This window comes from Rhamphochromis longiceps, linkage group LG17, assembly GCF_057381845.1.
Source record: "Rhamphochromis longiceps isolate RC_006_pf linkage group LG17, R_longiceps_female_GT1.1, whole genome shotgun sequence".
Lineage (NCBI taxonomy): Eukaryota > Metazoa > Chordata > Actinopteri > Cichliformes > Cichlidae > Rhamphochromis > Rhamphochromis longiceps.
The window spans coordinates 17,153,096-17,180,738 of NC_140573.1; the positions used below are offsets into that span (position 1 = coordinate 17,153,096).

A 27,643-nucleotide genomic window follows, 5' to 3' on the forward strand; every position below is an offset into this window, starting at 1 on the left:
CCCCCCCCCCCCCCCCATAAAAAAACAACAAGGGAAAAGAAAACAAATACACAGGAATTAGAAAGCAGATTTCTGAAAGTTTGGTATAAAAACAAAAAGAAAGAAAAAAATCACTCGTTTCCTCTTCGACTCTTCTTGTGACTCTTTTTTGAACTCCTGTAACGTGAAACAAAACAAAACCAAGTTAAATAAACAATGAATATTCTAATACCACTACACTGGAGTTGGTGAATACAAATATGCACACAGAGGGAAACTCTTTCTTCTCCCTCTCTGTCTTGTTATTTTTAACCTGGAGCTTAAAAATACACATTTCTCTTTCTTCCTCCTTCTTTTCTGTCTTTAGCCCATATCAAATTACGGCACAGTATAGTGTGCTTGTGCTATTTCTTGTTAGTTACTTAATTTAGTTACTTGTTTATAGACAATTAAAATCATGAAAGTATAATGGAGAAACTGCTCTCACAGCTAGAGACTGGCAAGGAACAACACAAATGCAACACAAGGGGGAGCCAAGACGACAAGTCAGGGGTAGATACCCAAGTTTGGGTGAGAATGAAGCCCTGGGTATCAAGAAAGTATCGTTAAGTGAGAGAGGAATTGACCTGAAAGACAGGATCCTGGACCCTCTGTAGCCGGTTACCAAGATTACATAAATTACCCTCTGAAGGTCTTCTAGATGATGTGAATGCAGCACTACGGACAATACGTACTGCAAACATTACCGAGACTAACCAGCTGATCTATGGCAGCAGTGATCATGAGATGTTTGGCTACAAGATGAACAGCCCCAAGGAGCAGTACGCAAGGAGTCAACTGAATGGTAAGAACAAGATCTGGGCTATCAATACCTATGCCTGTGATCAGGTACCCTGCTGGGATAATAAGCTGGTCACAGGAGGAGATCGAAGTCACTGACATCAAGACCAGGAAGCACAGCGCCCACTAATCAAATAACGTTACCCAGATATACATTAATAATAATAATACTCACCTCTCTGGGGACTTGGAATGGCTGCGATGTCTGTGGCTTCTGTGGTGACCTGGATCACAACAATGACACCAAGTCATTTTTAGTTATAGACAAAAGTTTTCCAAACTTATGTAACTATGGAAATAACTTGAACATTTCCAGTGCTAAAAACTTAAAACACAGTTGCCAAAAGGATGGCAGAAGAACAACATGAATTTCTATGATTGCTGGCTTCATTTCAGTGGTTTAAAACCCACTGATATTGTGGCACAAATCTTTGCAAAAAATAAACAGATGAAAACAAATTTGAATCCAAGTCATCCTGTGGACCACTGGCCCTGATCCTGAGTGTCCCACAAAAATGTCTGGCTCAGGTGTTTTATGGTTTGCATGCATTTTTTTAAAAACCCTGTTGGAGGTAAGAATGTCCGATATATATTCAACCATATATTATTTTTATTTTAGGATTTCACCTATTGTGGGTTATTATTAGAATGTAACTACCACGATAAACGAGTCACCACTGTACATATATATACATATAACAAAAATAACAGTAACAAGCCAATCGATTAATTTTGGTTGATTAACTGTAAACAAAGTGCTTTGTTCATTAGTAAGTGAGCAGTTAAAGATATAATGGCTAAAATGCTTTGGAACTCCAAGTTGATGGAGAACATACATGTTCTAAATCATATGAATGATATATTTGGTTGCTTCTTTAACTTAAATGTCTGCAGACTCTTTAATAACCCATATTTTCCCCCATTCTCAGCTGTCTGTTATTGTGGTTACACCATATGGCCACAGAACACTGATCTCCCCTTTAATTACCTGGTGATTTGGAGCGGTGGCGTCTCTCTCTGGACCTGCTGCGGTGGCGCCGGGGGCTCTTGCTGCGATGGCGATCTCTCCGTGGTGAGGGGCTGTTTATGTACAATAAAAAACACAGATATTCCTGTAAGACACACATACTAGCAGTGCAGTTTTAACAAGATTAAAGTGAATGCAAAACGCAGTCATACCTTCTCCTCTTTGGAGACCTGCTCCTCCTGAAGAAGAAATAATGGAGCTTACCATAATGAAAGCAACTGTATAAACTCAATGTGGGAAAAGGTTGCTCTGCAAGTCTACTTGTCTTATTCACAAACATATGAAGACTCAAGAAAATGTAAGGATGAGCACAATGAGTACCGTCTGGGAGAACGGCTGCGTCTGTAACGTGGTGATGGGGAGCGGCGAGGTCTGTCATTGTCACGGTAACCACGTCTATGTGGCTCAGGAGTCTGAATTCTCTCCATCTGCAACCAAATTCATTCATGTTTTTATTTTTCAGTTAATCCACTAACAGACAACATTTTCAGTGGACATAGAAGCTATTTTATGCAGACGCCTCCATATAACTGAGCTGAGCAACCTAAACCAGTCATTGTATTGCAAAGGAACTAATTTACACTATGTAATACTATCTGTATTACTTGTGTTTGCAGTTTTTACATATTCGGTGCCAGATCGCGGATACAAGCGGCAGAAATGAGCTTCCTCCGAAGGGTGGCTGGCCTCTCCCTTAGAGATAGGGTGAGAAGTTCGGCAATCCAGGAGGGGCTCAGAGTAGAGCAGCTGCTGCTCCACATCGAAAGGAGCCAGCTGAGGTGGTTCGGGCATCTGACAAGGATGCCCCCTGGGCGCCTCCTGGGTGAGGTGTTCCAGGCATGTCCCACCGGGAGGAGGCCCCGGGGCAGACCCAGGACACGCTGGAGAGATTATATCTCTCGGCTGGCCTGGGAACGCCTTGGTGTTCCCCCGGATAAGCTGGAGGAGGTGGCTGGGGAGAGGGAGGTCTGGGCCTCTTTGCTTAGGCTGCTGCCCCCGCGACCCGGCCTCGGATAAAGCAGATGAAGATGGATGGATGGTGCCATCTTGTGGCAGTACAGAACGTTACTGCTATTACAGATGGATTTTCATGTTTCAGTGAAGCTGAACATAAGCTAACTGTGCAGTTAAACAAAAGCTGATAGTTGAACATATTGTGTTTTGTTATAGTGAGGGCTCTTTAAACATTAGAAATATATTTGGAAAATGAACATGTCAATCAGAAACCACCAATTTATTGCATCAGTTTTATATGGTAGATTTTTACTGATAATTTTATTTTTAACCTTATCTTCTTCCTCATCTTCTTCTTCACTGCTTTCTACTTCATCCAAGTCCTCCTCCAAAGCGCTAATCCTTGGGTCCAGCATCTCAGCCTCCTCCAGCACTTGCCTCTTCTGTAATACACGCATAAAAAAAAGAAAAGTCAATGACATTGGCACATCAAACAGGTCAGATATACAAAAATGACACTAACACACCTGAAGCCGAGGAAGGATGACGTCACACATTCTCTCTGCGTGAAGAAGCCCGTCGATGAACTCGTCCACATGCATCACCTCAAACTCTGTAATAATTTACAAATAAAAATAAAATAAAATTACGCATTTGTCCTGGTTCGAACACATCCACTTTGAAGACAAAATGTTTACTTGCTACCTCACGTATCCCACCCACTAACAAGTGTCACAATGACGAAAAAAATCAGTGTCTCATTGAATGATCGGTGCCTGATTGGTGTACATATACATGCACAACGCCTACAAATATAAACAACCACCCAATGTAAGGTTTTTGCCAACGTTGTCCTAAATTGCAAAGTTTAATCCACTAGTATGTGCAAGTGCTTTGTATGGAAGAGGATTAGGGCCACTGGGAAAAAAAAGTGGGCATGTCCTTTTTTTTTCTTCTTCTTTTCCAGAATTTTGAGAAAAAAGTCAGAATTTTGACTTTTTTCTCAGAATTTTGACTTTTTTCTCAGAATTCTGAGAAAAAAGTCAAAATTCTTTATTTGCAATCGTAAAACAGAATCAATACTGTCAATGAATTTAAAAAAAATACTGTTTTAACAAAAAGAAGAGAAGAACAATAGTCAAGTAAAACAGATATTTTTTTATTAAGATGTCAAATTACATTTTACTGTAATTTATTTATTTATATTCTTTAGTGGGTGAAAGTTATGCTTGATGAATTCCTCACTTCTCTGGACTGTGCTGTCTCAAGTTTCGGTATAAAATAACATAAATTGAATAAATGTATAAAACATATAAAAATTGACTTAGAAAAACATAATTCAGGTTTATTATATTACAATTCTGTACAAGCTCTTGACAAGTTACAAGGTTAAATTACTTTAATTATTGTTAATCTAAAATGTTAACCAGTAGTTTCATACTTAAACACCTATGCCACTTTTGTGCTCACCTTTGCCTCATGCTGTCAGTACTGCTACACTGTAATGCTCCTAGTGCTGGGGCCTTGTTTCAATAAGATTCACACTTCAAATTAGGAAGTTTATTAGTGACATTAGCTCATGTGAAAAGATGGAGAATGCATTTCATGCACTTACATTGTACATTGCAAGTACTGCTGATTGCAAGCAGCGAGCAAATAATAAAATGTTTAGTATTTTTCTTTTATATGTCAGAAATATCATTATTGCAAATTTTCTTGAAATATTGCGATATCATTCACCTCCCTCCAACACCAGTTAGAGTCCAGTCATTTATAGATTAACTTGTCAAACTCACCTCCATTTCTGTTCTGGCTCTTAATCTTTCTATAGTCATTGTACAAAGGCTCCAAGTATTTGTAGCAATCCACTGCAGTTCCAGTTAACCTCATGTACATCGCTCCAAGTAAACGCACATATCTAAAAGAAAAGGGAAAAAAATGAGCACGAACATGTCATACCTCATCTATGTGTTACACACATAAAAATATATTCTTAATCAATCCAGCACGAAATGTGCTACACACGCTGCTGACTGCCGACAACAGTTTACCAAACTGCTGTGCAACATTATAATCAGCAAGATCACATTCAGGCACAAAGACATTTAAAAACACATAAAACTATAAAACAGTACTTAAACAATTTACAAAGCTTTTTATTAATAACAATTTTACAAAATAGCAGAAACATATTTTCCTTACCTAATCATTATCAATAAAGTATTCAACAAATACACAGCCATGTGACAGCAGCAAAGTAAACCGAGGAAAATAGGTTTCACTCATACAAATTAACTGAAGAAATGTACAAATATCTCAGCCCCGCTATCATATAGCCCGACGGGCGGGGCTGAGATAGATTTTGGTTGCCCGACCGGAGATATCGCTAGCCCCGGGACGTCGGGCTAGCGATTTTGAGAGCCCTGGTGATTCATCACATTTGTGTTTGAGTTCATCATTCGATTTGTAAACACAAAAGCTTAAAAAGTTTTGAAGAAATTCAGATAAAACTCAAGGGTCATAATAATCTATTACAATTTGGCTTACATCCACCAAGATCAACTGAACAAAAAGTTAAGTTATGATTCTTACAAGTGTGTATTTTGAACATTAAAAAAGTACCATATAAAGGTTAAAAATCTTGTCACATTTGACCTCTGACCTCTCCTTCAAGGTCAATAGACTGATCTGAAGTTTCGAGTGATAATACTGCTATAAAGAGCAATTTAAAATGCCATTCTCAATGCCACTGTTTGCACTGATAACATACAGCCATATAAGAAATCATATATGGGTATTCTAAATATCATGCAACTTTTTCTTAAGGTCAAATGTTCATAAAGGTCTGTTATCTTTACAACTATGCTACAACCTTAGCTAAGCAAAATAGTGGGAATGTGCCTAAAAGTGTCACGAGTTTGAGTGAATTCTATACACTATGAACTTGGTTGAGAAAATTAACACAACATAAGTGTTTACTCCTTTTCTCTCTGCAGAAAACTCACTTGAAATCCTCGTTTTTTATGAATTCGACAATGATGTCTTTTTCAGGTTGAATCTGCAACATCTTCAGCGTGAGACAAAGGAAAGGAGTGGGTTTGATATTTCCACCAAAAACTCCACCAACATACTTAAGTTCCATGGCTTTGTCGACAACCAGCTCAGCTGAGGATGAAACAACATACAAAAGCATTGTTAACAAAAAACTATAAATACAAATTGCATTGTATACAATTGTTGCCTGCAAATGCACCTGCATACATGTTTCCAATTAGACAATGAACAGAGGTATACAGACTTGTACAGATTAGAAGTTTACAGTTCTACTACTATTTTACTACCAGTACCATTTCAGAACTGGGGAGTGATGTCCCTCACATATTAGCATATTAGCACTCTGAGTCAATTACTGTGGTATCCAACTATCAGAGAAGGAGATGAAGAAAGATGAAGAAAGGAATGCCTAAGTAGTACAACAAGCTGTGTCCTGGATTGTTGATTGCCTGACAGAAAGACCACAATATGTGCGTTTTAACATTGTGTGTTTGACAAGATCATCAGCACAACTGAGGCACCAGAAGGGACCGTCCTCATGTGATGCAAGCAGAAACATCTGCAGCTCAACGGGACAAAGACCAAGGAATTGACTGTGGACTTTAGGAGGACCTGGAAACCAATGACTCCCACTGACTTGGTAAAAAACACTGTACAGGAAGGACCAGAACAGTCTCTAATTTCTGAGGTAGATGAGGTCTTTTAACATTTATTCCTTTTGCTGGAATGCACCAAATTGGGAGTGACATCACTTTTTCAATATTAATGCAATTTCATAAACACAAAATTTTACACCATTTCAATTGCAATCTGAAAAATGTTACGAAAGCCTTTAAATAAATATGGCCAAGAACAGTCCATGTCTCCCTTTAGACCCCCGTTTGCTGCAGGTAAGGCTGTAAAGGCTGCCATCAGCCTTTAGCAAGCTGTGTAATATAAACATGGTATGAAACCAAGTTAACAGCATGTTTTAATACTACTCTTGGAGGCTTACTGCAGATTTTTCTCTGTGTAAAACAAATTTTGGTGTTTGTTGATCAGGCGCTTTGATGAAGGGCTCCTGCCACCTTTTTCCCAGTATAGGTTTTATTGGTGGTTACAGGAACAACTGCTGTTTTTGGGCTCTAGAAACACGTTTTCTTTCCTCAGCTACTCTGTAACAGCTAAGCCTATTTGCTCTTCCCGGTGCATGTGTAAGTGTAAACAGAGTTCAGCTCCATGTTAAACTATGCCAGTGTTATCATCACTGCTGCTATTGTGTTATCAGTGCTTCTGTATAAAACTGGGAGCCACGTGGACTTAATGTTGTCAAACTAAATATGTTTGCAGGTCTGTTTTTAGTCACAAATGTGGGTGAAACATTTGCATTTACATCGTTTAACACAACGGCATGTTACAGAACCATGTGTTAAATTTGTTTATTTTTTCTATAGCCTTTCTTCAGTAACAAACTGTTTCAACTTCTGCAATCAGGCAGGTTTCGCACTATCAGGACAAAAACAGAGATACTCAAGAGGAGCTTCTATCCTCAGACCATCCAAGGCTTAAATCAGAACATGCCCCCACTCCCCTCATAGCATCACCATAAGGGTCTAGAACAGGACCTTATTTTATATTCTTGTCATATTTCATATCGTATCTGATTTATTATTACGGCACACGCTGCTACACTGATCATGCTGCTTACCTACTGCTTATATTACTCTGGTCACTGTTGTACTCCAGTCACTGTTTACATTACACTAAATAACTATAGTCACTCAGTTCAATTACTGTGTTTACGTTACTTAATTTTGTTTATTCTACTTCCATTGCACGGTCAGACATTGCTGTGCTAATATGGTACAAACACTTTAATATTCCATTTGCAAAATGTACATATTCAGTTTTTTAATTTAAAATTTCCGATTTCTAATTTAAAGTTACTTATTGTTTATAATATTTTGCACAGTCAAGGAGCAGTTCAGGACACATCTTAATGTGTGTTGTACTTGTATGACTGTGTCTTGAATTTTTAGCCTAAAATAAAATAATTTCTGTTGCCTAAAAATATCTCTCTATCTATCTCCCCAAGAATATAACTGAGCCCGCTTAATGTCGATAGTAACCCGCTTGCTAAAATGAGCCCTCATGAAGCTAACGTTAGCTCACTGGTGACACTACTAACCGGTGAGACCGAAGCATTCCTCCTTCCAGTACTTAGACTCGTAGATTCGTGTGCGGATGATTTTCTCCACCAGATACTGCGGGTTAGTCCCGTGTATACTGTTAGCGTCTTTAACGGTTCTGTTTGCCATGATACTACTATTCTGGCATGGAGAAAATGAACAAAAAAAAGAAAACCTTAGACGCCAAACCGGAAAGAGTAAATATTATTTCCGGTTCGACTTCTTCTTCTTCTTCCTTCCGCTTCTTCTTGTTGGCAAACAGCGAAACGGTGCATTACCGCCGCCAGCTGGTATGGCGTGTGGACAAAAATGACACACACACAAAGAAAAAACGACACTCAATTTCATCCATCCATTCGCTTCCGCTTGTCCTTTTCAGGGTCGCGGGGGGTGCTAGCAACACTGTTGAGGATTTATTCAAAACTGAAAAGACACTGAACCAGAGCTAACGCAGCATCCTGCAGCGACATGCCATCCCATCCGGTTTGCGTTTAGTTGGACCATTATTTATTTTTCAACAGGACAATGACCCCAAACACACCTCCACGCTGTGTAAGGGCTATTAGACCAAGAATTAAAGTGATGGAGTGCTGCGCCAGATGGCCTGACCTCCTCAGTCACCTGACCTAAACCCAATCGAGATGTTTTGGGATGAGATGGCAGAGTGAAGGGAAAGGGGCCAACAAGTGCTCAGCATCTCTGTGAACTCCTCCAAGACTGTTGGAAAAAAATTTCAGGTGACTACCTCATGAAGCTCATCCAGACAATTCCAAGAGTGTGTAAAGCAGTAATCAAAGCAAAGGGTAGCTATTTTGAAGAATCTAAATATAACAAATATAAAATATAAAACATGTTTTGAGTTATTTCACACTTTTTGTTTACTACATAATTCGATACGTATTCATTCACGGTTTTAATATCTTCAGTGAGAATCTACAATGTAAAGACTCACACATTTACTATTATGTCTATGTTATAGCACATAGAGTGAAGCGTCTGTCTCAAAATATTAACTAAACGTTTCTAACTTTTGTTGAAAATGTGATTTATGTAATGCTGACCAGGTTATTTCAAGTATGCGGCTTGTTTTGTGACACTGTTGACCTAATGTGATTAAATTATAAATATGTCGGGTTAAACAGCTGAGAGCACCTTGAGCACAGCATAGAAAAAGTTGTGCATTGAAGATGATTCTGAACCATGAAGTGTTCATCAGAACAAGCACTTCTAATTGTACTTTGGTCCTCATTGTCTTTGAAAAGCTAGAGCTGACAAAACAAACCCAGTAAACACATTTTTATCTGTAGGTTTGGTATAGTAATCTGTCTTAATTACATTTTTATTTTTATGTTTTATTTATTCATTATATGGGGGGAAGTCCTGTCAGCCTTGTGCTCAGAGGACTGCAGTCACCCATCTGTCCTGTTCTAATAAACACCTTCTTTAGATCTGTTCAGTTTTATTCATATGGCACTACTTAACAGTCAACAAATCTTGTCTTAAGTCACTTTATACTGTAAAGTGTTCATTTAGGACAAAGTATACTGCAAATCTACACAATTGTCCGTTTTGCCATTTAGTGAACTTCCGTAAAAAAACAAAACAAAAAAACCCAGAAAATGTTCAGGCATGAATTTACCAGGACATTTGAAGAGCAAATGAAGAGCAAAGCAGAAAGTTACAGAAAGTTCATGCCTGGTGTCCTGACGCAACCCCGAAGGGCTGGAGTAATCAGCAGGGGGCAGCATGACGCCAGTGTTGGATCCTCAAGACACGAAAAAGAAAACCGGAAACTACGCATTTTTCGCGCGAAATCTCGTTGCTGTCCTGTATTGTATTTTCAGTAGATTAAATCAGAGAATCGGGCAGATCGGCTTCGCGGTGGGGAGAAGGTTACTTTGTTTTTTGTTGTTGTGATTTTGTCCTCTGTGTGAGCTGAAAGAGACGAAACAGGATGAAATATTTCACTCGAATGAAAATCAGACGAGTATATGAGTGGAGTGGAAGGGCACGAAACTTCAACAGGAGGCTAAAAACCCACGACTATGAGTGAGTAATTATTTTTCCACCTTAAAAAATGGCTTTTTATGCTCCGTCTTTTCAGTGTGATGGTTAAAAATGTTTCTGTTGGAATAATTAAGGGAGATAAGAGTCCTGCGGATGAATTAAGTAGAATGACAAACTATCAAGCAACAACTATGTGATAATCATTTAAGGCAGTGGTGGGCCGCGTGATTGTGCTCTTTTGTTGTCCCTAGCCCTCGATCCCTGGGGCTGGGGGCAACAATTGTCTGTTTATTTTAAAGAAGGGAAAGTCTAGCGCTCCTTGATCTTATTCTTCACTTTATGTTGTCGGCCTTTGCCTTTGATGTGGTTACAAAAATGTCAAAGTTACCAAAGTCGACACTCATACAAAGTTAACATATAATTTACTGCCATAGTTTGTTTTATTGACTTGTTGCTAGCAGTTTGTCCACAGCATTGAACTCTCCCAGGTACAAAGATGGTAACTGTGTTGTGGACATCACAGCTCTAATCTGGGCTCATGGGTGGAGTCAGTTTTAATGCAGTCTACCATGTTACTGTTTGCCTGGAGGGGGGCACAGTTTTAGTGATGGGTTGATGACGCCTCGTGGAATGTGTGCCACATTGGCTTTACGGTACTGTGTGTTTTTTACTGTTTGTGGACTTTAAATCCACACCGGTGTCGTGACCAGATGGAAGTACTCTACCCTTCTTTCCATAGAAATCTAGAAGAACTGTTAAAGTGTATTTTCAGAAGTTTGTTAGTTATGTTTTGGTGCTTTGAAATGACCCTCCAAAAGTTGATTCTGTTCATCTGGACGTAGCGTTTTGTTGGAGAAACGTTTCGTCACTCATCCAAGTGACTTCTTCCGTCTCAGCTGACTGCAGGTTTCCCCAATCTTATAAACAGTACATTTGCATAATGACTGAAACCAGCCCATTGAAGGAACAATGGATTGGGAGGTCAGTTCCTTAATCATAATTATGCAAATTCTCATTACCATTGATCAACAACCACTGACCAAAACCCACTGGTCAAAGACCACTGATCAATGGCCATGAGTACCATTCACAGAGAGTTGGGGAATGGCTGCGATCACAGCATTGTAAGATGGTGAAAGATGTAACCTTAGGCCCCCTCCTCGATTCAGAGATGGTCTTTCCCTTTTCACGTAAATGGCCTCCTTGACTCCCTGCTCACACCAGTGTTCCTCCCTGTCCAGGATGTGTACATCCTCATCATTGAAAGAGTGTCCACTAGCCTGTAGGTGTAAATAGACTGCAGAGTCCTGGCCTGACGAGGTAGCTCTTCTGTGTTGTGCCATCCACTTCGCCAGAGGTTGTTTGGTTTCCCTGATGTATAAATCCTGGCAATCCTCCTGGCACTTAACAGCGTACACTATGTTACTCTGTTTGTGTCGGGGACCCGATCCTTGGGGTGGACCAATTTTTGGCGCAATCTTTATAAGATTGGGGAAACCTGCAGTCAGCTGAGACGGAAGAAGTCACTTGGATGAGTGACGAAACGTTTCTCCAACAAAACGCTACGTCCAGATGAACAGAATCAACTTTTGGAGATTTACTTTCCTGGATGACTGAGAATGCATCAAGACGTTTGAAATGACCCGTTTTGAAATTTTAACCCTAAACCAGAAATCAAATATCTGCTAGATGACAAAGGCGTTTTGACACCATTGATCAATCTGGCTGTATTTTGAGATTCCAGTTCTTGCTCCCATAATCGGTAGTTTTTGATTGTTTCTTTTCTCCCGTTTGTTTCAGCTCTTTTGCGATCAGTGTGGAGGGTCTCTCAAAAATCATTATCAACACAGGCCAACACATCCTCATAGAGGGGTATGATGAAGACAACCCATATGTGGCCAAAGTTACCAGGCTGTATGGTGATGGTGAGTCGTATTCACACAAGCTTGGAGCTGGCTCAGCTAACCAAGGACCTGACGTGTACTTTTCTCAACTGATGACAAATAACTTAGGCTCTGATTTGGGACTTAACTCAAGACAGATTTGGTTCTGACCCTCAAGCTGACATGGACGTGTCTCAAGTTTGACAAACAGCTTTTTAAAATTAATTAATTGTTTTTATGAATTGACATCGACTTTGGCAACTTGAGTCCTGAGCTGGACTTGCCTTAAACGATGATACATTATTTTAGACTTGAATAACCCAAGGAGCAATCAACTCCAACACTATCAATCATTGAATGTCTCTTGGCTATCTTAAGTCTGAGATCATATTAGTGGACACTTGAAATGGTCTTGTTTCAAATAGTAATGGATTTAGAATAATTTAGAACGCGACTTGACTTTCTTGGACTTCAGTTGGACTAAAACAACTCGAGACTAATCTCAAATGGCCTAACTTGATACTTACTCTGTTCCACTTTGAGACACTGACTTTCTTTGTCTTGTGCCTGTCTCTTCCAGAGAATGGGCAACAGATGAAGGCAGTAGTTCAGTGGTTCATGCGTGTGTCTGAATTGCCTGTCAACAAACTGAAATTGCTTGGCAGAGAGCCTCATCCGCAGGAGATCTTCTACTATGAATGTCGTAATTGTGATAATGAGGTCAACGTCGAGTCCATCCTCAGGCCTGTGAAGGTGAGCTTCATTTAAATCACCAATGCTTTAAAGTCAAATGCGAAAATGTTTAATTTCCTTCCTTTATCTCCAAGGTGAAGCACCTCGACAGCAATGACCCGTTCCCTGACTCCTCTGACAAAGATACCCTGTACGTGAAGTTGTCCTGGGACTCCAAGGTCTTCGGGGTGGTGAACTCGACCGTGATGGAGTCTCCCGCTGAGCCAGCACCTGCTTCTTCACCTCCTTCCTGTCTTAAACCCTCCCTCCCGATATCACCTTCTTGCTCCCAGTCTGCAGCCACCCCCAGAGGACCCTCTCGGCGTGTCCTACCCACACCGGACCACGCCATAATGCAGAAGGCGTCATTAGGGGAAGTTGGCTGCAGCAGTGTAGGTACACCTGCCAATGTCGAGGCTGAGTCACTTCACTCGGCCACTAAACTGTCAGCGTCAAAATGCCTCAGTGCCAAGAGGAGGAATGCCACGGCCAGGACGCCTGGTGTCCGAAAGAGACTGGAGCTTAGCAGTGAGTGTTCGCACAAGGATTTTAAAATGCAACCACTTTGTCGTACCAGAGAACAACAGGGCTTTTTATATATCTCTAATACCAAAAGTCGTGAAGTTTGATTAAAACCAGAATGCAAGAATTTGCAAGTCTGCATAAATCCATTTGTTATTCACAATCGAGCATAGAATACCTGAGAAAATGTACGATTTTAAGAACAAAAAAAGTCAAATTAAGAAGAAAGGTTATTTCTGGATGGCACCAGCACCTGGACCATATTTGTCACTGTGTAGCATACCACCTTCTTCTTCTTTTCTTCTTTTCTTTTTCCAGAAAGGAATTTTCTCGCTTCTTATCTTATATAGGATTCTAGCTCCTCAGCAGAACTGGATCATTGTCATATTTATAGTTTCATGATCCAGTAAATGTTTTCAATTGGCCAATGGCCTGGACCAGGCCAGTTCAGCCCCTGGACCCTTCTACAAAACCAATATGTGTTTGACAGGAGCAAGTTTCTCTAAACCCTGTAGATGCCTTTCAGCATTTTCGGTGCCTTTCCAGGTGTGCAAGTCAGTTCCATAAATACTAATGTACCTCCATATTATCAGAGATTTAGACTCACTGATGGCCCCTCTTCCTTTTTGTCCCGACGATGCAGCATTCTTGTCTCCCAAATTTCTAGTTTCAATTTATTTGACCAAGCAACAGTTTTCAACTTTGTCTCAGTCCATTTTAAATCACCTACGACCCAAAGAAGACGAAGTGTTTCTGGATCATGTTCACGAAGAAGCTTTCTAGAAGCTTCCTAGCCCACGCAATGATTTCCATGACAGATCTGAGTCCTGTGAAGTTTGAAAGCCCACAGATTACAGGAATCCAAGACTGATTTTCGGCCGTGTCCTTGATGATAAGATATTCAAAGTCTTGGCTTTTATTTTGAGAAACGTTTTTCTGAATTTCTTCCACAATTTGTAGACGTATTTGCAGATTTAGTGACAATGCCCATCTTTACGTCTCTGAGCTTTTTAATCCAATCCTGCTGCAGTCGATGTTCATTTTAGATGTATTTAAAAGCACTTTTTTAGCCCTTTGATTTGTTCAATTGTGAATAAAATATGGGTTAGAGATTTGCAATTCATTGCATTTTCTTATTTATTGACATTGTAAACAGAATCCCAAGTTTTGGGGCCAATACCTTACAATATGAAGCGGCTGTTGTGATTTGGCACTATATAAATAAAACTGCATTAAGTGAATAAAACTCTGTTGTCCATCTTTGTCCTGTCAGGTCCAGACAAGTCAGTGACAGGTGAAGAAGTCCTGAGTCAGCTGCTAAAAGAAGAGTTGGAATCAAAGGTGACACTGACTCGCAGGCTTCCTCCCTCTGCCGCTCATCCTCTGCCCGTCACCCACAGCCTCACACCCCTGAGGAAGGCCCACAGACCCACCGGTGCTCGGTGTGGTGTCCCCTCATCTGTCTTCCTCAACAAACTCTCTGATTCGGATAGCCCTCTGTCACCAGCCAAGGATGACTCCACAAGGTCAGCGCCGTCTCGCACACAACACACTGAAAGCCAGTCATTTAATTATGTAAATTCAACCGTCACACAGTTTACAATATGCAGTAGAAACTCTAAGTTAGGTTTAGGGATTTTCAAGTTAAGATTGAAAAATTAAGAGATTTTCATTGACACTCACAGCTTCCTACTTTCAGCTTAAGGTCCGTTTAGATTTTGCTTGTTTTAAACTTTTCAAACGCAAAGATAAACCGGCTGAAACAAGAAAGCTTCTATATTTAGTTTTTTTAAATGACTTAAACTCGATGTAAACATACACACTTGTAGTGGAAGGGGTTGTTGTAGCTCAGGAGGTGGAGCCTGATTTTTATACAGGTCAAAACAGGTACAACAGTTCAAAGGAATGTGAGCATAATTAGGTTATTGGTTTAAAACCTGAGATAACTGGTATAAAACCAAGCACACTGGTGCCACTTTCAGTCCTTGGGAGGTGATGAAATGGTGACTGGTTCAACAAAGATCTTGGTTAGGACACAGAGGATAAGCGATGCCACTCCAAGGAGAGTATACAGTGGTGTGAAAAAGCGTTTGCCCCCTTACTGATAGGGATGGGTACCGGTGTCCTGACATAAACGGTAGTAACCAGACCGAAAAGCAGCGCACATTTCGGTGCTTTATTTCGGTGCTTTTTTTTCCTGAGCTGTGATACACTTCTAGCCAATCATTTTATGTTTCCGAGGATAGTAGGCGGGGCCAGGTACGTACGTTCTGTTAGAGCAGAGCTACAGATTAAAAATGTCCAAGGCGAAGCGGTCAAAAGTCTGGCTGTACTTCACAGCAAAAGATGCAAACTCAGCAGCAACAAGTGCTTTAAGCTGATACTGTGATACTGTCAAAGGAGGTAACACCAAGAATCCGATGAAACACCTGGCGACGCATAGCGTTTTTTTTAAAAGCCGAGAAATGCGCCGTATTTGATGCAGCAGCAGCCGTTCTTCTCTGCGTGAGTAGCTTAATGTTGTTTGTGTGTAATTTACGTTGAGTAGGCTAACCACGTTATTACATTAATGCATGTAAGGTGAACTAGCAAACATCATCATAGCTACATGCGGCTGTCTTCTTGTTTGATGGCAGATACTCCCTTCACCCTGGCCAAAAAGGCTAAAATGACCAAAGAAAAAGAGGGAAACAGTTAAACATGAGAGGTTTAGGACAAAGTTTGTGTTTTTTCCATTGTTTAAGCACTGCTTCCAGCCAAGAGTGATACCATATATGCCCCATAGCTGCAGAAAAGGCTAACATTGTTATCTTTTTACAAAAAACCAGCTGAATATGAGAGGTTTTTGGACCAATTTTGTGTTCTCCATTCTTTAAGCACCGGTTCGAGCACCGTTTGAGCACCGGCACCGTTTCAAAAGTACCGATTTGGCACCGGTATCAGATAAAACCTAAACGATACCCATCCCTACTTACTGATATCCTCTTTTTTATGTTTGTCACACTTTAGTATTTGTTGTTGTTTGATGCTCTGAAACATTTGACAAAGACAACAAACATGCACTTACTAAATAAAGGTGTTTATTATTAAAAGGGGGGGATCCAAACCTACATAGCCCTGTGTGGGGAAAAGTGACCCCCTCCCCTTCTTATGGTGACTCTACCATAAGAAAGAGACTAGGCAAGAAATGGCCGGCATGGCAAGAATATCCTAAAAGTTGGTGCGAAATATTGTGTGGATGAAGAGACAAAAGTTGAACTTTTTGGAAGGTGTGTTTCACATTACATCTCATGATAGTAACAGCATTTCAGAAAAGGAAGATCATACTAACAGCTGGATGTGATGGTGGTAGTGTGATGGTCTGGGGCAGGTCAGGACCTGGAAGACTTGCTGTGGTAAATGAACCATGAATGCTGCTGTCTGCCAAAACACCCTGAAGGACAAAGTCCAGCCATCTGTTTGTGACCTCAAGCTGAAGCACACCTCAGGTCTGCAGCAGGACAATGATCCAAAGTCCACCTTTGAATGGCATGACCTTAAAAGGGTGTTTCATGCTGGAAAACCCTCCAATGTGGCTGAATTATAACAATTTTGCAAAGATGAGTGGGTCAGAATCCTCCACAGTGCTTCACTACCAGTTATCACAAATGCTTAATTGCAGTTGTTGCTGCTAAGGGGGGCCCAACCAGTTATTAGCCATGTAGGTTTGGATAGCTATATTAAAGTGATTAGCCTTTCAGTGTCTAGAGAGATTTTCAAATGTTGTAACAAGTCCTGTGTGTTTTCAAACAGAGCTACAACTGTGTCACAAAAGAAAGAGCTGAAAACCATTAAAGAGCCAGTCCTCAGTGTTCTGTGAGTACACTCATCCATACATTTACCCTTCATAATCTTTCACTCTGCACACAGACAGCACCGCGTGATGCTAACGTGACCTGTTTATCCTTGTTGTTTCAACATGTTTGGTTTGCTACAGTTTGTATCCAGTTCTACTTTCCTCTGAGAAGTATCAACCAGGTTCACCTGACTAACATTCATATTCACATACAAGTCACACACACTGTGCATTTGATATATGCGTTGAATTTAAGATGTGGTTTTCCTTATGTAGACTAAACCAAAAACTACAGGCTGTTCCTCTTATACCCGTCCATGTGTTGTGTGTGTAGAGCGGAGGTGGAGAATGAAAAGTCTCCAATGGTCACTGAAACACCGAGGAGCTCTAAGAGGAAGTCGGCCATGGTGGTGTCATCACGCATCAAGAAACAGCTGTGAGTGCAAAAGTGGATCCATGGGATCTCTCTTATTTTTACATACAGTGGTGTGAAAGAGTGCATGCATGTGCCTGTTTGTATGTGCAGTTATGCAAAACGACCCTGCAGGCAGTCTTGAAACTTGGATCGTGGCTCAAGAGTTGGCAGTTCGTCTTGTAATCGGAAGGTTGCCGGTTCGAGCCCCGGCTCGGACAGTCTCGGTCGTTGTGTCCTTGGGCAAGACACTTCACCTACCGCCTACTGGTGGTGGCCAGAGGGGCCGATGGCGCGATATGGCACCCTCGCTTCTGTCAGTCTGCCCCAGGGCAGCTGTGGCTACAACTGTAGCTGCCTCCACCAGTGTATGAATGTGAGAGTGAATGAATAGTGGAATTGTAAAGTGCTTTGAGGGTCTCGAAAAGCGCTATATAAATGCAATCCATTATTATTATTATTATTATTATTATTATTATTATTGTCCTCTGCCAGAGGCCTAAGAGCTTGAGATCCTGTGCAGTACCTTTGCTATTCCTAGGATCACGCTCTTCTGGACAAAGATCTTGGATGTCATTCCTGGAATCTGCTGGAGCCACTTGGCTGGTTTGGGGGAAGCTTCACTGTCCCAAGTGCACCACTTACCACGGGGACCATAGTTGCTTTCTTCCATATCTTCTTTAGCTCCCCTGTTAGCTCTAGGTATTTCTCCAGCTTCTCCTGTTCCTTCTTTCTGATGTTGCTTGGCACAGTTGGATCTATCACCACAGCCTTCTTCCTCTACTTATTCAGCACTAGTATGATCGGTTGGTTAGCCATCACCAGTTTGTCCATCTGTGTCTACAAGACCCACAGGATCTTAGCTCGGTCATTCTCAGCCACCCTAGGGGCATATATTCCAGGCCACACTCGGCACGGCACAGATGTTTCTGTACGCTATGCCGGCGACTTGTTATGGCGTTCCATGTATGCCTTGCCTGCTAGCATCTTGCACCCTGCTGTTATGTGCTGGATTGTCTCTGGGGCATCTTTACACAGCCTGCACCTGGGGTCTTGCCTGGTGTGATAGACCCCAGCCTCTATGGATCTTGTGCTCAGAGCTTGTTCTTGTGCTGCCATGATTAGTGCCTCTGTGCTGTCTTTCAGTCCAGCTTTGTCCAGCCACTGGTAGGATTTCTGGATGTCAGCCACCTCCTCTATTTGCCAGTGGTACATACCGTGCAGGGTCCTGTTCTTTCTCAAGTTTCTGCTGCCTGAGGTATTCATAATGCACACATCATCTTCTTGATGATCACGGATGTTTGTTTCATCCTGGTTGTTGGTTCTGACACCCACTAGTACTCACCCTCGTTCCTTTCACTTAGCACACATTCTCAGGATGCTGGAGTTTGGGTGAAACCCTCCATGGATGACAAGGAGCTTTCTTGTCTTGTTGTCAGTGGCTTCTGTCTCCTTCTTTTGCCAGCTTATTATCTCAGCAGGATATCTTGTGACTGGCAGGGCATAGATGTTAATTGCCCGGATCTTGTTCTTGGTTGCAGCTTTCCTAGCGGCCCTTTCGTGCTTCCCATTTGCCTGTGGTATTCCAAGGTACTTTTAGCTGTCTGCAATGTTGCCTTCTGGTAGTTCTGACTGCCTTCCCTATCCTTGTTACCATGTGACTACACTCCAGTGTTGTTGGTGTAGTATCCACTGGTGTGGATCGGTTAACTGATGTGTCATTCACTCTTGGCATACAGCTCGGTGTCATCCATGTGGCGGAGGTGCTGACGATTGCTCCATTTCGTAGTCGGTATCCTTAGCTAGTCTTGATTCGGCTGAGGCGGTTCAGGTCTTTGCGAAACGGCAGCAATGACAGAGCATCTCACTGGTAAATCCCACACTTAATGGCAACTTGTGCAACTGGCTTATAGTTTGCCATTGACTTTCTGATGGCGAATTTGTTTGTGTCCGTGTGTGTGCAGCGTGATGGTTAGCACTGTTTCTCCTCACATGCAAGGCCTTGAATAGTCAGGCCCCATCTTATCTTAATGACCTTAAAGTACCATATCAGCCCATTAGAGCACTTCTCTCTTGGACTTCAGGCTTACTTGGGGTTCCTAGGATATTTAAAGGTAGAAGAGCATTAGGCTGTATAAATAAGGATGATCTGATATCGTCGTGTGGGTGTTGTTCCTGGAACAACATTGCAAGTGACCAATCACATTGTTGTGGCGTTATTCTTCGACGCGCCAAGCCATTCGTGCATTTATGAAATTCCAATGTTCCAAGGACAATATCAATTCTGCTTAGCGTTTATTAAAGGGTCAGGGTCAGGATCCGTTGATCGGCGGACAGAGGCGGTTTCTCGCAGTACAGTTTTTTGTTTTACGGCGGTTTTTCCCGAAGTCGCAAAAGTATGACGTCACAACGTTCTGATTGGTCACTTGCTATGTTGATCTGGGAACAACACCAACACGACGATATCAGATCATGCGTATAAATAAACCTGAATTGAATGGAAAGTTGAACGTTCTGAGTTTGACTCAACCAACTAGTCGAGGCCTTTCTGTGTGGAGTTTGCATGTTCTCTCCAGGTACACCGGCTTCCTCTGAAGTTAATTACATCTAAATTATGCATAAGTGTGAATGTGAAAGTGAAGGATTGTCTTTGTGCATCAGGCTGCCGACCTGTGCAGGGTGTACCCCACCTCTTGTCCAGTGATTGCTACATCATAAAGTCACGCATGAATATGTGGAGCAAAATTAAGTATAATTAGTGAGCGTTGTTTGAAACCACACAGTGTGCATAATTTATTTATAAGGGCCAGTAAGCTTCCAGGCCTTAAAACATTTCAAGCAATAAGAAATACCTGGATTAAAGGTGTGAGGGCACCATTACTGCTGCTTGAAGCTTGAATTAACACGATTTGTTTCAAATGATCATTTTATCGTTCACACCCTTTCTGTTGTTTTATTTTTTTAACTTGTGTCAGTCTTATGTAGTCTGTGTTTTGGCTTCGTAGCACCACCAGAATCAAACATTAACAAAGTGAAAAAGGACTCGTAAATCTTAAGGGTGTCTGTTATGTGTTCCATCAGGAATCTTCTGGAAAACGATCAGGACCTAAACTCATCCGGAGAGGAAGAGGATGAGTTTGTTCCATCTAAGAATGACTTGCTGAGCAGCAGCGAAGAGGAGGGTCAAGATGAGGATGGGCCGAATATTGATGATCAAGTGTCAGCGAAGAAGTTCCGATATGTTGCAACGGGTTCTGGCAATTCTCGTTCAAAAAGGAAATCTTACTCCTCAGCGAGAACACAACGAAGAACTCCCGCAAAGAAGGTGATGAAGACCAGACGCACACTGATATTCAGACATGAGATCACCACTTTCTCACCGTCTCTCTCCTATTTCTACAGATCTCGCCGGGAACGCCCAAAACCCCCCGTCACGCCACGCCCAGCATCCCCATCAGGTCCCTGCAGACCCAACAGCCGGCTAACATCCTGGAGGAAGCCAGAGCCAGGTGAGCTCACGGTAGACACAAGTGAAAGGACTCAGAAAACTAAACTTTCTTTGTTGCGGTGCAGACACATCGGATGGTGAGCATGACGCTTCATGCGTATCCATGTTGTATGATAAAGATACAGCCGTGGACCTTTTTTCTTTTCTTCTTTTCTTTGAACCGCAACCACAGTGCAGCAACAATGCATGCACCCGTCAGGTGGACTTTGAGTGTCCTTGAAAGTCAAACAGGAACAACTGTGTTATTGTGTCTGCAGCTGACCTTTTAGTCGCATATGTGTGAAAGAGGGCTGTAGTAAAGCACGTTGCAGTCACGAAGTAGAAGATGGAGAGTTGGTGCAGTAAACGTTTCCTTGCGGATCGACTGAAATTGAAACTGTTGTATTATAATGAGTTCTTCCTCTTTTATCAGGCTGCATGTGTCATCGGTGCCAGAGTCTCTGCCCTGCAGGGAGCAGGAGTTTCAGGACATCTACAGCTTTGTGGAAAGCAAGATCATTGACAACACAGGAGGGTGAGAGAAAGCTTTTAGCAGTCTTACTGGAGTCGCATCTGCACACTTCAGGGTCTACGTGTCTCGAGGCTGTTGTTTTTTTTTTTGTTTGTTTGTTTTGTCTTTTTTTGAAAAACTGTGGGATTTTGTTTTATTACAGGTGCATGTACATCTCTGGTGTGCCAGGAACTGGAAAGACAGCGACAGTTCATGAGGTGATTCGCTGTCTGCAGCACGCAGCTGACATGGACGAAATCCCTTCATTCCACTTCATCGAGATCAATGGGATGAAAATGACAGACCCACACCAGGCCTACGTCCAAATCCTACAGGTGGGAATGAAGCTTTTTCACAGCCGCTGCAGGCTTTAGTCAAGTAATAATCATTTTGCTTTATCACTTCACCAACTTACTCTTCAGAGCGTGTGTGTGTGTGTGTGTGTGTGTGTGTGTGTGTGTGTGTGTGTACAGTGCTATCTATCCCTATGTGCTTTTATCCAACATTCACAGACTTGTGATTAATGCATGGGGGCAGCTCGGGGTTCATTGTGCTGGCCAATGACACATGGGCTATCTGCTGACCTGCCGTAGTAACGTCTCATTTATTTATCTCATCCCTGCAGAAACTGACTGGTCAGAAAGCCACACCTGACCACGCAGCAGTTCTGCTGGAAAAGAGATTCAGCAACCTAGCGCCCAGGAAGGAGACTATTGTGATGCTCGTGGATGAAGTAAGAACAATTTTTTTTTTTTTTTTTTTTTTTTTTTTTTCTTTTCTTTTAAAGAGGAAATTTTTTCCGCTTATCCTTATCATAGTCATGGGGGCCCGGAGCTTATCCCAGCTACAATAGAGCAAAAGGCAGGGGACACCCTCAGTATATCAACAGTGTGCCACAGTGCTAACACAGAGATAGATAACTATGTGCACGTACATTGACAAATATGGGCAATTTAGAGTCACCAATTAACCCAACCCTAGTAACCGCATGTCTGTGGACTGTGGAGGAAGCCGGAGTACCCGGAGAGAACCCACAGAGACACATGAGGAACATGCAAACTCCACACAGAAAGTCGACTCAGGACCTTCTCCCTGTGAGGTGCTAACAGTGCTAACCACCATGCCACCGTGCGGCGTGAGAACAAGTTCAGCATTCTTAAATTATATTCTGTGAGCAAAGCCCCTGACTTCACATTCCCTTGTTCACCATTTATCACAAGGTAACTGGTATTCTGCCTAATAGTCCAAGAAATGTAGGTTGCTCTCAGGAGCTATGAATTTCATACTGTGATACGATGCCATCTGCACATCAAGTACAGTCGTGAAGTTTCCTTGATATTAAATATTCCACAATCAGCTGTTTGTGGTGTTATGACAACTCAGGCACAAAGTGGAAAGCCACATAAAATCACTAAGTAGGGTCAGCGAAGGCTGAGTTGCGTGGTGTCCAGAGGTCAGCAACGCTCTGTAGAGTCAGTCGCTATAGACCTCTAAACTCAGATTAGCTCGAGAACTGTGTGTAGACAGCTTTCCATTGAAACCCATGCAGCTGCATACAATCGTTAAATCATGAAGCACACTGCAAAGCAATGAACGCAGAGGTGTAAAGCATGTCAGCACTGGACTGTAGAGCAGAGAAGACGTGTTTCCTGGAGGAACAAATCATGCATGTTTGTAGTTCCAGAGAAAGGAACTCTTAATGCTTCAGCAGAACGAGACATTTTGAACGATTTCATGCTCCCAACTACGTTGGAACAGTTTGGGGGTGGCTCCTTCCTGCACACCACTGCACAAAGCAAGATCTATAAAGACCTGCATGAGCAGGTTTGGTGCGGTAGAACTGGACTGGCCTACACAGAGTCTCCACTCAGCTATATAGAACATCTTTGGGATAAAACAGACCCGAGTCTATAAACCGGACTTTGTCGTCCAACCACAATGTCTGACCCATATTTGGAAATATAGTCTATTTAGTTTTAACAAGTTCATGTCTGGTTGGGATATGTTCATCACAGAGGCCGATATTACTCTAATTAGTAATATAAATCATACTGGATAACCGTTTGTTCTGTCTCTGTGTTAGCCCTGTGTTAGGTTGGTGACCTATCCAGGGTGTTCCCCGCCTCTCACCCTATGATAGCTGGGATAGGCTTCAGCCCCCTCCCACCCGTAACCCTTTCCCCTGTAAGGATGAGCGGGAAGAGGATGGATGGATAATTTTTGCTAAACATGTTGCAGAACCCCAGGTTTCTCAGGAAATGGTGCCTGCTCACACCATGTATAGAGCCTGTGTGCTTGTCTGTCACTTTTAACTAAGAATTGTGATAGCAGAATAACCATCCTGTACTATATTTTTTGTTTCGGCCCGCTTTAGTTAGACCTGCTGTGGACGAGGAAGCAGAACGTGATGTACAACCTGTTCGATTGGCCCACACGGCGTCATGCTCGCCTGGTGGTGCTGACCATCGCCAACACAATGGATCTGCCCGAGAGAATCATGATCAACAGAGTGGCCAGTAGACTGGTGAGACTGATTAAACACTGCTATTCTTTACATTCCCTGACAGCAATACTATGAATGATGGTTTAAAGGTCACTGCTGTGTGGTAAAAAGATTTGAGCATGAAGCCAAAGCCGCAATTTACCGGCTGATTTATGTTCCTGCCCTCACATGGACACAAGCTGAAGCTGTGACAAAGTAGTAGCAACAGAAATGCACTTGTGTAATTCTCATTCAAGACTGTGTTAAACAATTTGACATCACTTTACTTCCTGTCTTTTCGAGATCATTTCTTCTCCTACTTATTTTGCTTTTCAGCCCTTTGAATATCTGAATATTAATACAACAACTAAATATCTCATTCAGATGACTTGTAAGAAAAAAACATAAACTAAAAGCCACTGATCATTTGCATTGCTGCTTCCAGGGTTTGACCAGGATGTCATTCCAGCCGTACAGCTTCAAGCAGTTGCAGGAGATCATCATGTCCAGGCTGAACAAGTTGAAGGCCTTTGAGGAGGACGCTCTGCAGTTGGTGTCCAGGAAGGTTGGCAACCAGATTGTCTTTAATGCAGTCTCACCCGCTCTGTTGTGTACTCACCTGCCCACCGTCAAGTCACGTCCGTGTCCCTCATATCTGGCAGGTGGCCGCTCTGTCCGGTGATGCTCGCCGATGTTTGGACATCTGTCGGCGGGCAACGGAGATCTGTGAGCACTCAGCTGCTGACCCTTCCTCCACAGGATTGGTGGGAATGAGTCACGTGATGGAAGCACTGAATGAGATGTTTTCCTCTGCCTACATCACTGCCATCAGGTGAGACCAAACCTTTGGTCACTTTAGTAATGCACGCTGTAGAGATGTGCATTGGCAGCTGTGAGGAGAAGTGACTGATGTGGTTTGTTTTTTTTCAGGTGTGCGTCAACACAGGAGCAGCTCTTCCTCAGAGCTGCTATTGCAGAGTTTAGGCGGCTGGGATTGGAAGAGGCGACTTTCCAACAGGTGAGAAATATAAAACAACTAAAACAAAACCAACAAGCCTCTATAGACTGTATATGAAACGAATCCATAAGTTGATTTACTTTTTTAAAGGCTTCAATAAATACACATTTAAAGAATAAAACACAGACCTTAAATCTAACATGAATACAGATATTCATTCATAATCTAGAAATCATGTTTGGCTGGATGTTCTGTGAGGAATTAGATGAGCTCAGAAACACAGGCCTACATCTTTATTTAGATTACAGTCTGTACTGTCTATCTCTGTGCAGTCTATCACAGTACATCACACATGTACAAAACTCATCTGTTATGATGATAAATCACTGGGCTTTCAGCTTACCCAGCTCCAGTCGTCGTTAACTGGAGGTGAATGAGAGAGATCTCTGCAGTGTCCTAAAGAATGAAATGTGTGTCGATTTCAGTGACAATGGCAGTGATGCTTGCATAATATCCAGAGGATGTTGCATTGGAATAACTTCCTTCATCATCCAGGAACTTCCTGAATATTCTCTCTAAATAAGCCTTGGTACTGCCTCATTTTAGAGTCTGACAATGGGTCCAATGATTTCATCCCAAATCCTAGTGGCCCTCAGGGCTGTTGCCTATCCTGTAGCGGTCTGTGCATCCCTCCATGCCTGTGTTTTACCAGACCATCACTGGTCCACCTCAGCATGACCCATCAGTCATGCTGAACGATGTAACAGGCAGCATAATTTTCTGTACAGATTCTCCAGTCTTTTTATGTTTGTCACATGTGTTTAGAATGAGCCTGCTGTATTCTGTAAAAAGCATCAATGTACCTGCCAGTTCTGGTTCTCTATGGCAAAGGCCAGTCTTGCTCCATGGCAGTGAGCATAGGGACCACTAGAGGGTGTCATGCAACCAGTAGTACGCTGGTCAGAAAAGATGAGGAGGGAAAAATTTCAGTTTCCGCTTCCTGCAAAACCATCCCTGTGTTGGGGTTTCTCATTGTTACCCTTCTAGTGCACTTGTTAATTTAATTTAAACCTGCTGAAATGAATTAATCCTCTCAGCTACTTAACTAACCTGATATCCTCTTAATTAGGGTTATATTAGCACAGAAATCGTTAAAAGTAGGACCTTTTTTAAAATGGGGATTTAAAACTTGTAATAGGCAGCTTTAGCTCTCTTTGCCTGTTTGCCAATTCCATGAATGTTTCAACTTATAAACCTTTTTTCCCTCAAACAAAATGTGTGATGATTGACAGATAACACAACAAACATCAATAGTTAACTCGGTTACTACAATAATTGCAGCCCAAATTTTCTACAGTTATAAGCTTAAAAGGCTACACATAAAGATAACAATTGTAGCTGATTGTGTCATCTTAACACAGTCCACTTTCACATTGCACTGTGGAATTGGAGTGCTGTGTCTCAACTTGAAATGCAACATCAGGTCCCCTTGTGTTTTGTATGCCAGGTGTTCGTGCAGCACCAAGCTCTCTGTCGGATTGAAGGTCTTCGGCCCATCGGTGTCTCGGAGGGTCTGGCTGTTTGTCAGCGTCTGGGAGCCTGCAGGCTGCTGCTGCTGGAACCGAGTCACCTGGGAGTCCTGCAGCACATCCGACTCAACGTCAGCCAGGATGACATCTTTTATGCCTTGAAAGCTGACTGAAGGGGGGAGTCTTTCACACAAACTGAACAATGACAGAAAAGTGAACCCTCGTCCACGGATTTTAGTTATGAGCTTAAATCTTTGTCCCCAATTTTACTGGAAGATTTTCTTCTGTCTCTGGATTTTATTTTTTATGTTTGTCTTAAATGTACAATAAAATTCTACTAATCCCTCAGTTGCTTTCTTGGAGTAATATTAAAACCTCTTTGATTATAGTTTCTTTAGAGTTTTAGCTGCACTTTAGGGATCAGGAACACTCAAGCTGTAAAGAAACTTAAAGACGCTTCTCTGCTAGCAGAGTTTGATGAGAGTTTAATATGGAAAACGCATCACCATCATGACTGTGGACCATGTTGCCGATTCACTGAAGCACAACTCTTTTCTCTATGAACCAAGGAATACTTTTTTTGGTAATCATTATGTAGCATATCCACATTTTGTACATTACACAAGTTGTTCATTAACACAAACCCATGTTTGTTTAATGGCAATAATCTGCAGCTACAAACAAATGAATTTAAGTGTTGTGCTTCTGCTGTAGGTTTTGTGACCTACATGTTTATTTTTTGTTTTTGACCTATGTGGTATATGTGATTTAAGATATTATGTGGTTTTCGAGAAGAAATAAATCTCATTTGACGAAGGATATTTGGCATGCAGACCGCAATAGTCAGGGATCAAGTCATCAACCTTCCAGTTAGTAGATGAACTGCTCTACCCTGAACCAGCAGTATGTACAGACACCATAAAGTGTTTGTACATACTGCCTGATTTCTTCCTGTTAAAGGGGACTTTTTCCTTCCCATTGCAGACAGGGGGTCATATGATTGTTGTGTTTTTTTCTGTGTTATTGTAGGGTCTTTACCTTACATGGTCTGCATTGGTGCATCATATCTTTATTCTCTTCCCCCTCCTGCCCCCCCCCCCTTTCTTAAATAGATAACTATCATATCTGATATCATATCTCACAGTACAATAATATTGAATGGGTTGCATTGTTGTATTTTGTCATGTTTCTCAGGTCTTTGTCTGAATTTCTACGAACATTATTGCTAAGGATTGTCTTATTGCATTGGAGTCACACTGGGTT

General features: G+C 41.9%; 2 protein-coding genes across 3 annotated transcripts; one reads left to right on the forward strand and one right to left on the reverse strand.

Moving 5' to 3' along the window:
• On the reverse strand, nucleotides 1-8,225 carry prpf38a (pre-mRNA processing factor 38A). Of its 2 annotated transcripts, XM_085387302.1 has the most exons (10): nucleotides 8,022-8,224; nucleotides 5,806-5,965; nucleotides 4,597-4,718; nucleotides 3,328-3,413; nucleotides 3,133-3,243; nucleotides 2,168-2,274; nucleotides 1,999-2,025; nucleotides 1,808-1,899; nucleotides 995-1,043; nucleotides 1-156 (listed from the first exon to the last, which is right to left on the reverse strand). In XM_085387302.1, the coding sequence occupies exons 1-10, from the start codon at nucleotides 8,149-8,151 to the stop codon at nucleotides 111-113; spliced, it is 930 nt and encodes a 309-aa protein (XP_085243428.1). In that variant the 5' UTR covers nucleotides 8,152-8,224; the 3' UTR covers nucleotides 1-110. The 2 variants fall into 2 exon arrangements, with proteins under 2 accessions (XP_085243428.1, XP_085243429.1); XM_085387303.1 differs by lacking the exon at nucleotides 1,999-2,025 and having other exon boundaries at nucleotides 8,022-8,225.
• A 1,580-nt stretch (nucleotides 8,226-9,805) lies between these two features.
• On the forward strand, nucleotides 9,806-27,243 carry orc1 (origin recognition complex, subunit 1). Its single transcript, XM_085386735.1, has 17 exons — nucleotides 9,806-10,071; nucleotides 11,830-11,954; nucleotides 12,493-12,665; nucleotides 12,740-13,172; nucleotides 14,440-14,692; nucleotides 16,959-17,021; nucleotides 17,336-17,437; nucleotides 20,495-20,738; nucleotides 20,816-20,922; nucleotides 21,334-21,435; nucleotides 21,575-21,746; nucleotides 22,037-22,144; nucleotides 23,786-23,935; nucleotides 24,339-24,458; nucleotides 24,556-24,725; nucleotides 24,824-24,911; nucleotides 26,359-27,243. Exons 1-17 carry the CDS (start codon nucleotides 9,977-9,979, stop codon nucleotides 26,551-26,553), a joined length of 2,700 nt encoding a protein of 899 aa, XP_085242861.1. The 5' UTR covers nucleotides 9,806-9,976; the 3' UTR covers nucleotides 26,554-27,243.
• Nucleotides 27,244-27,643: the final 400 nt, after the last annotated feature.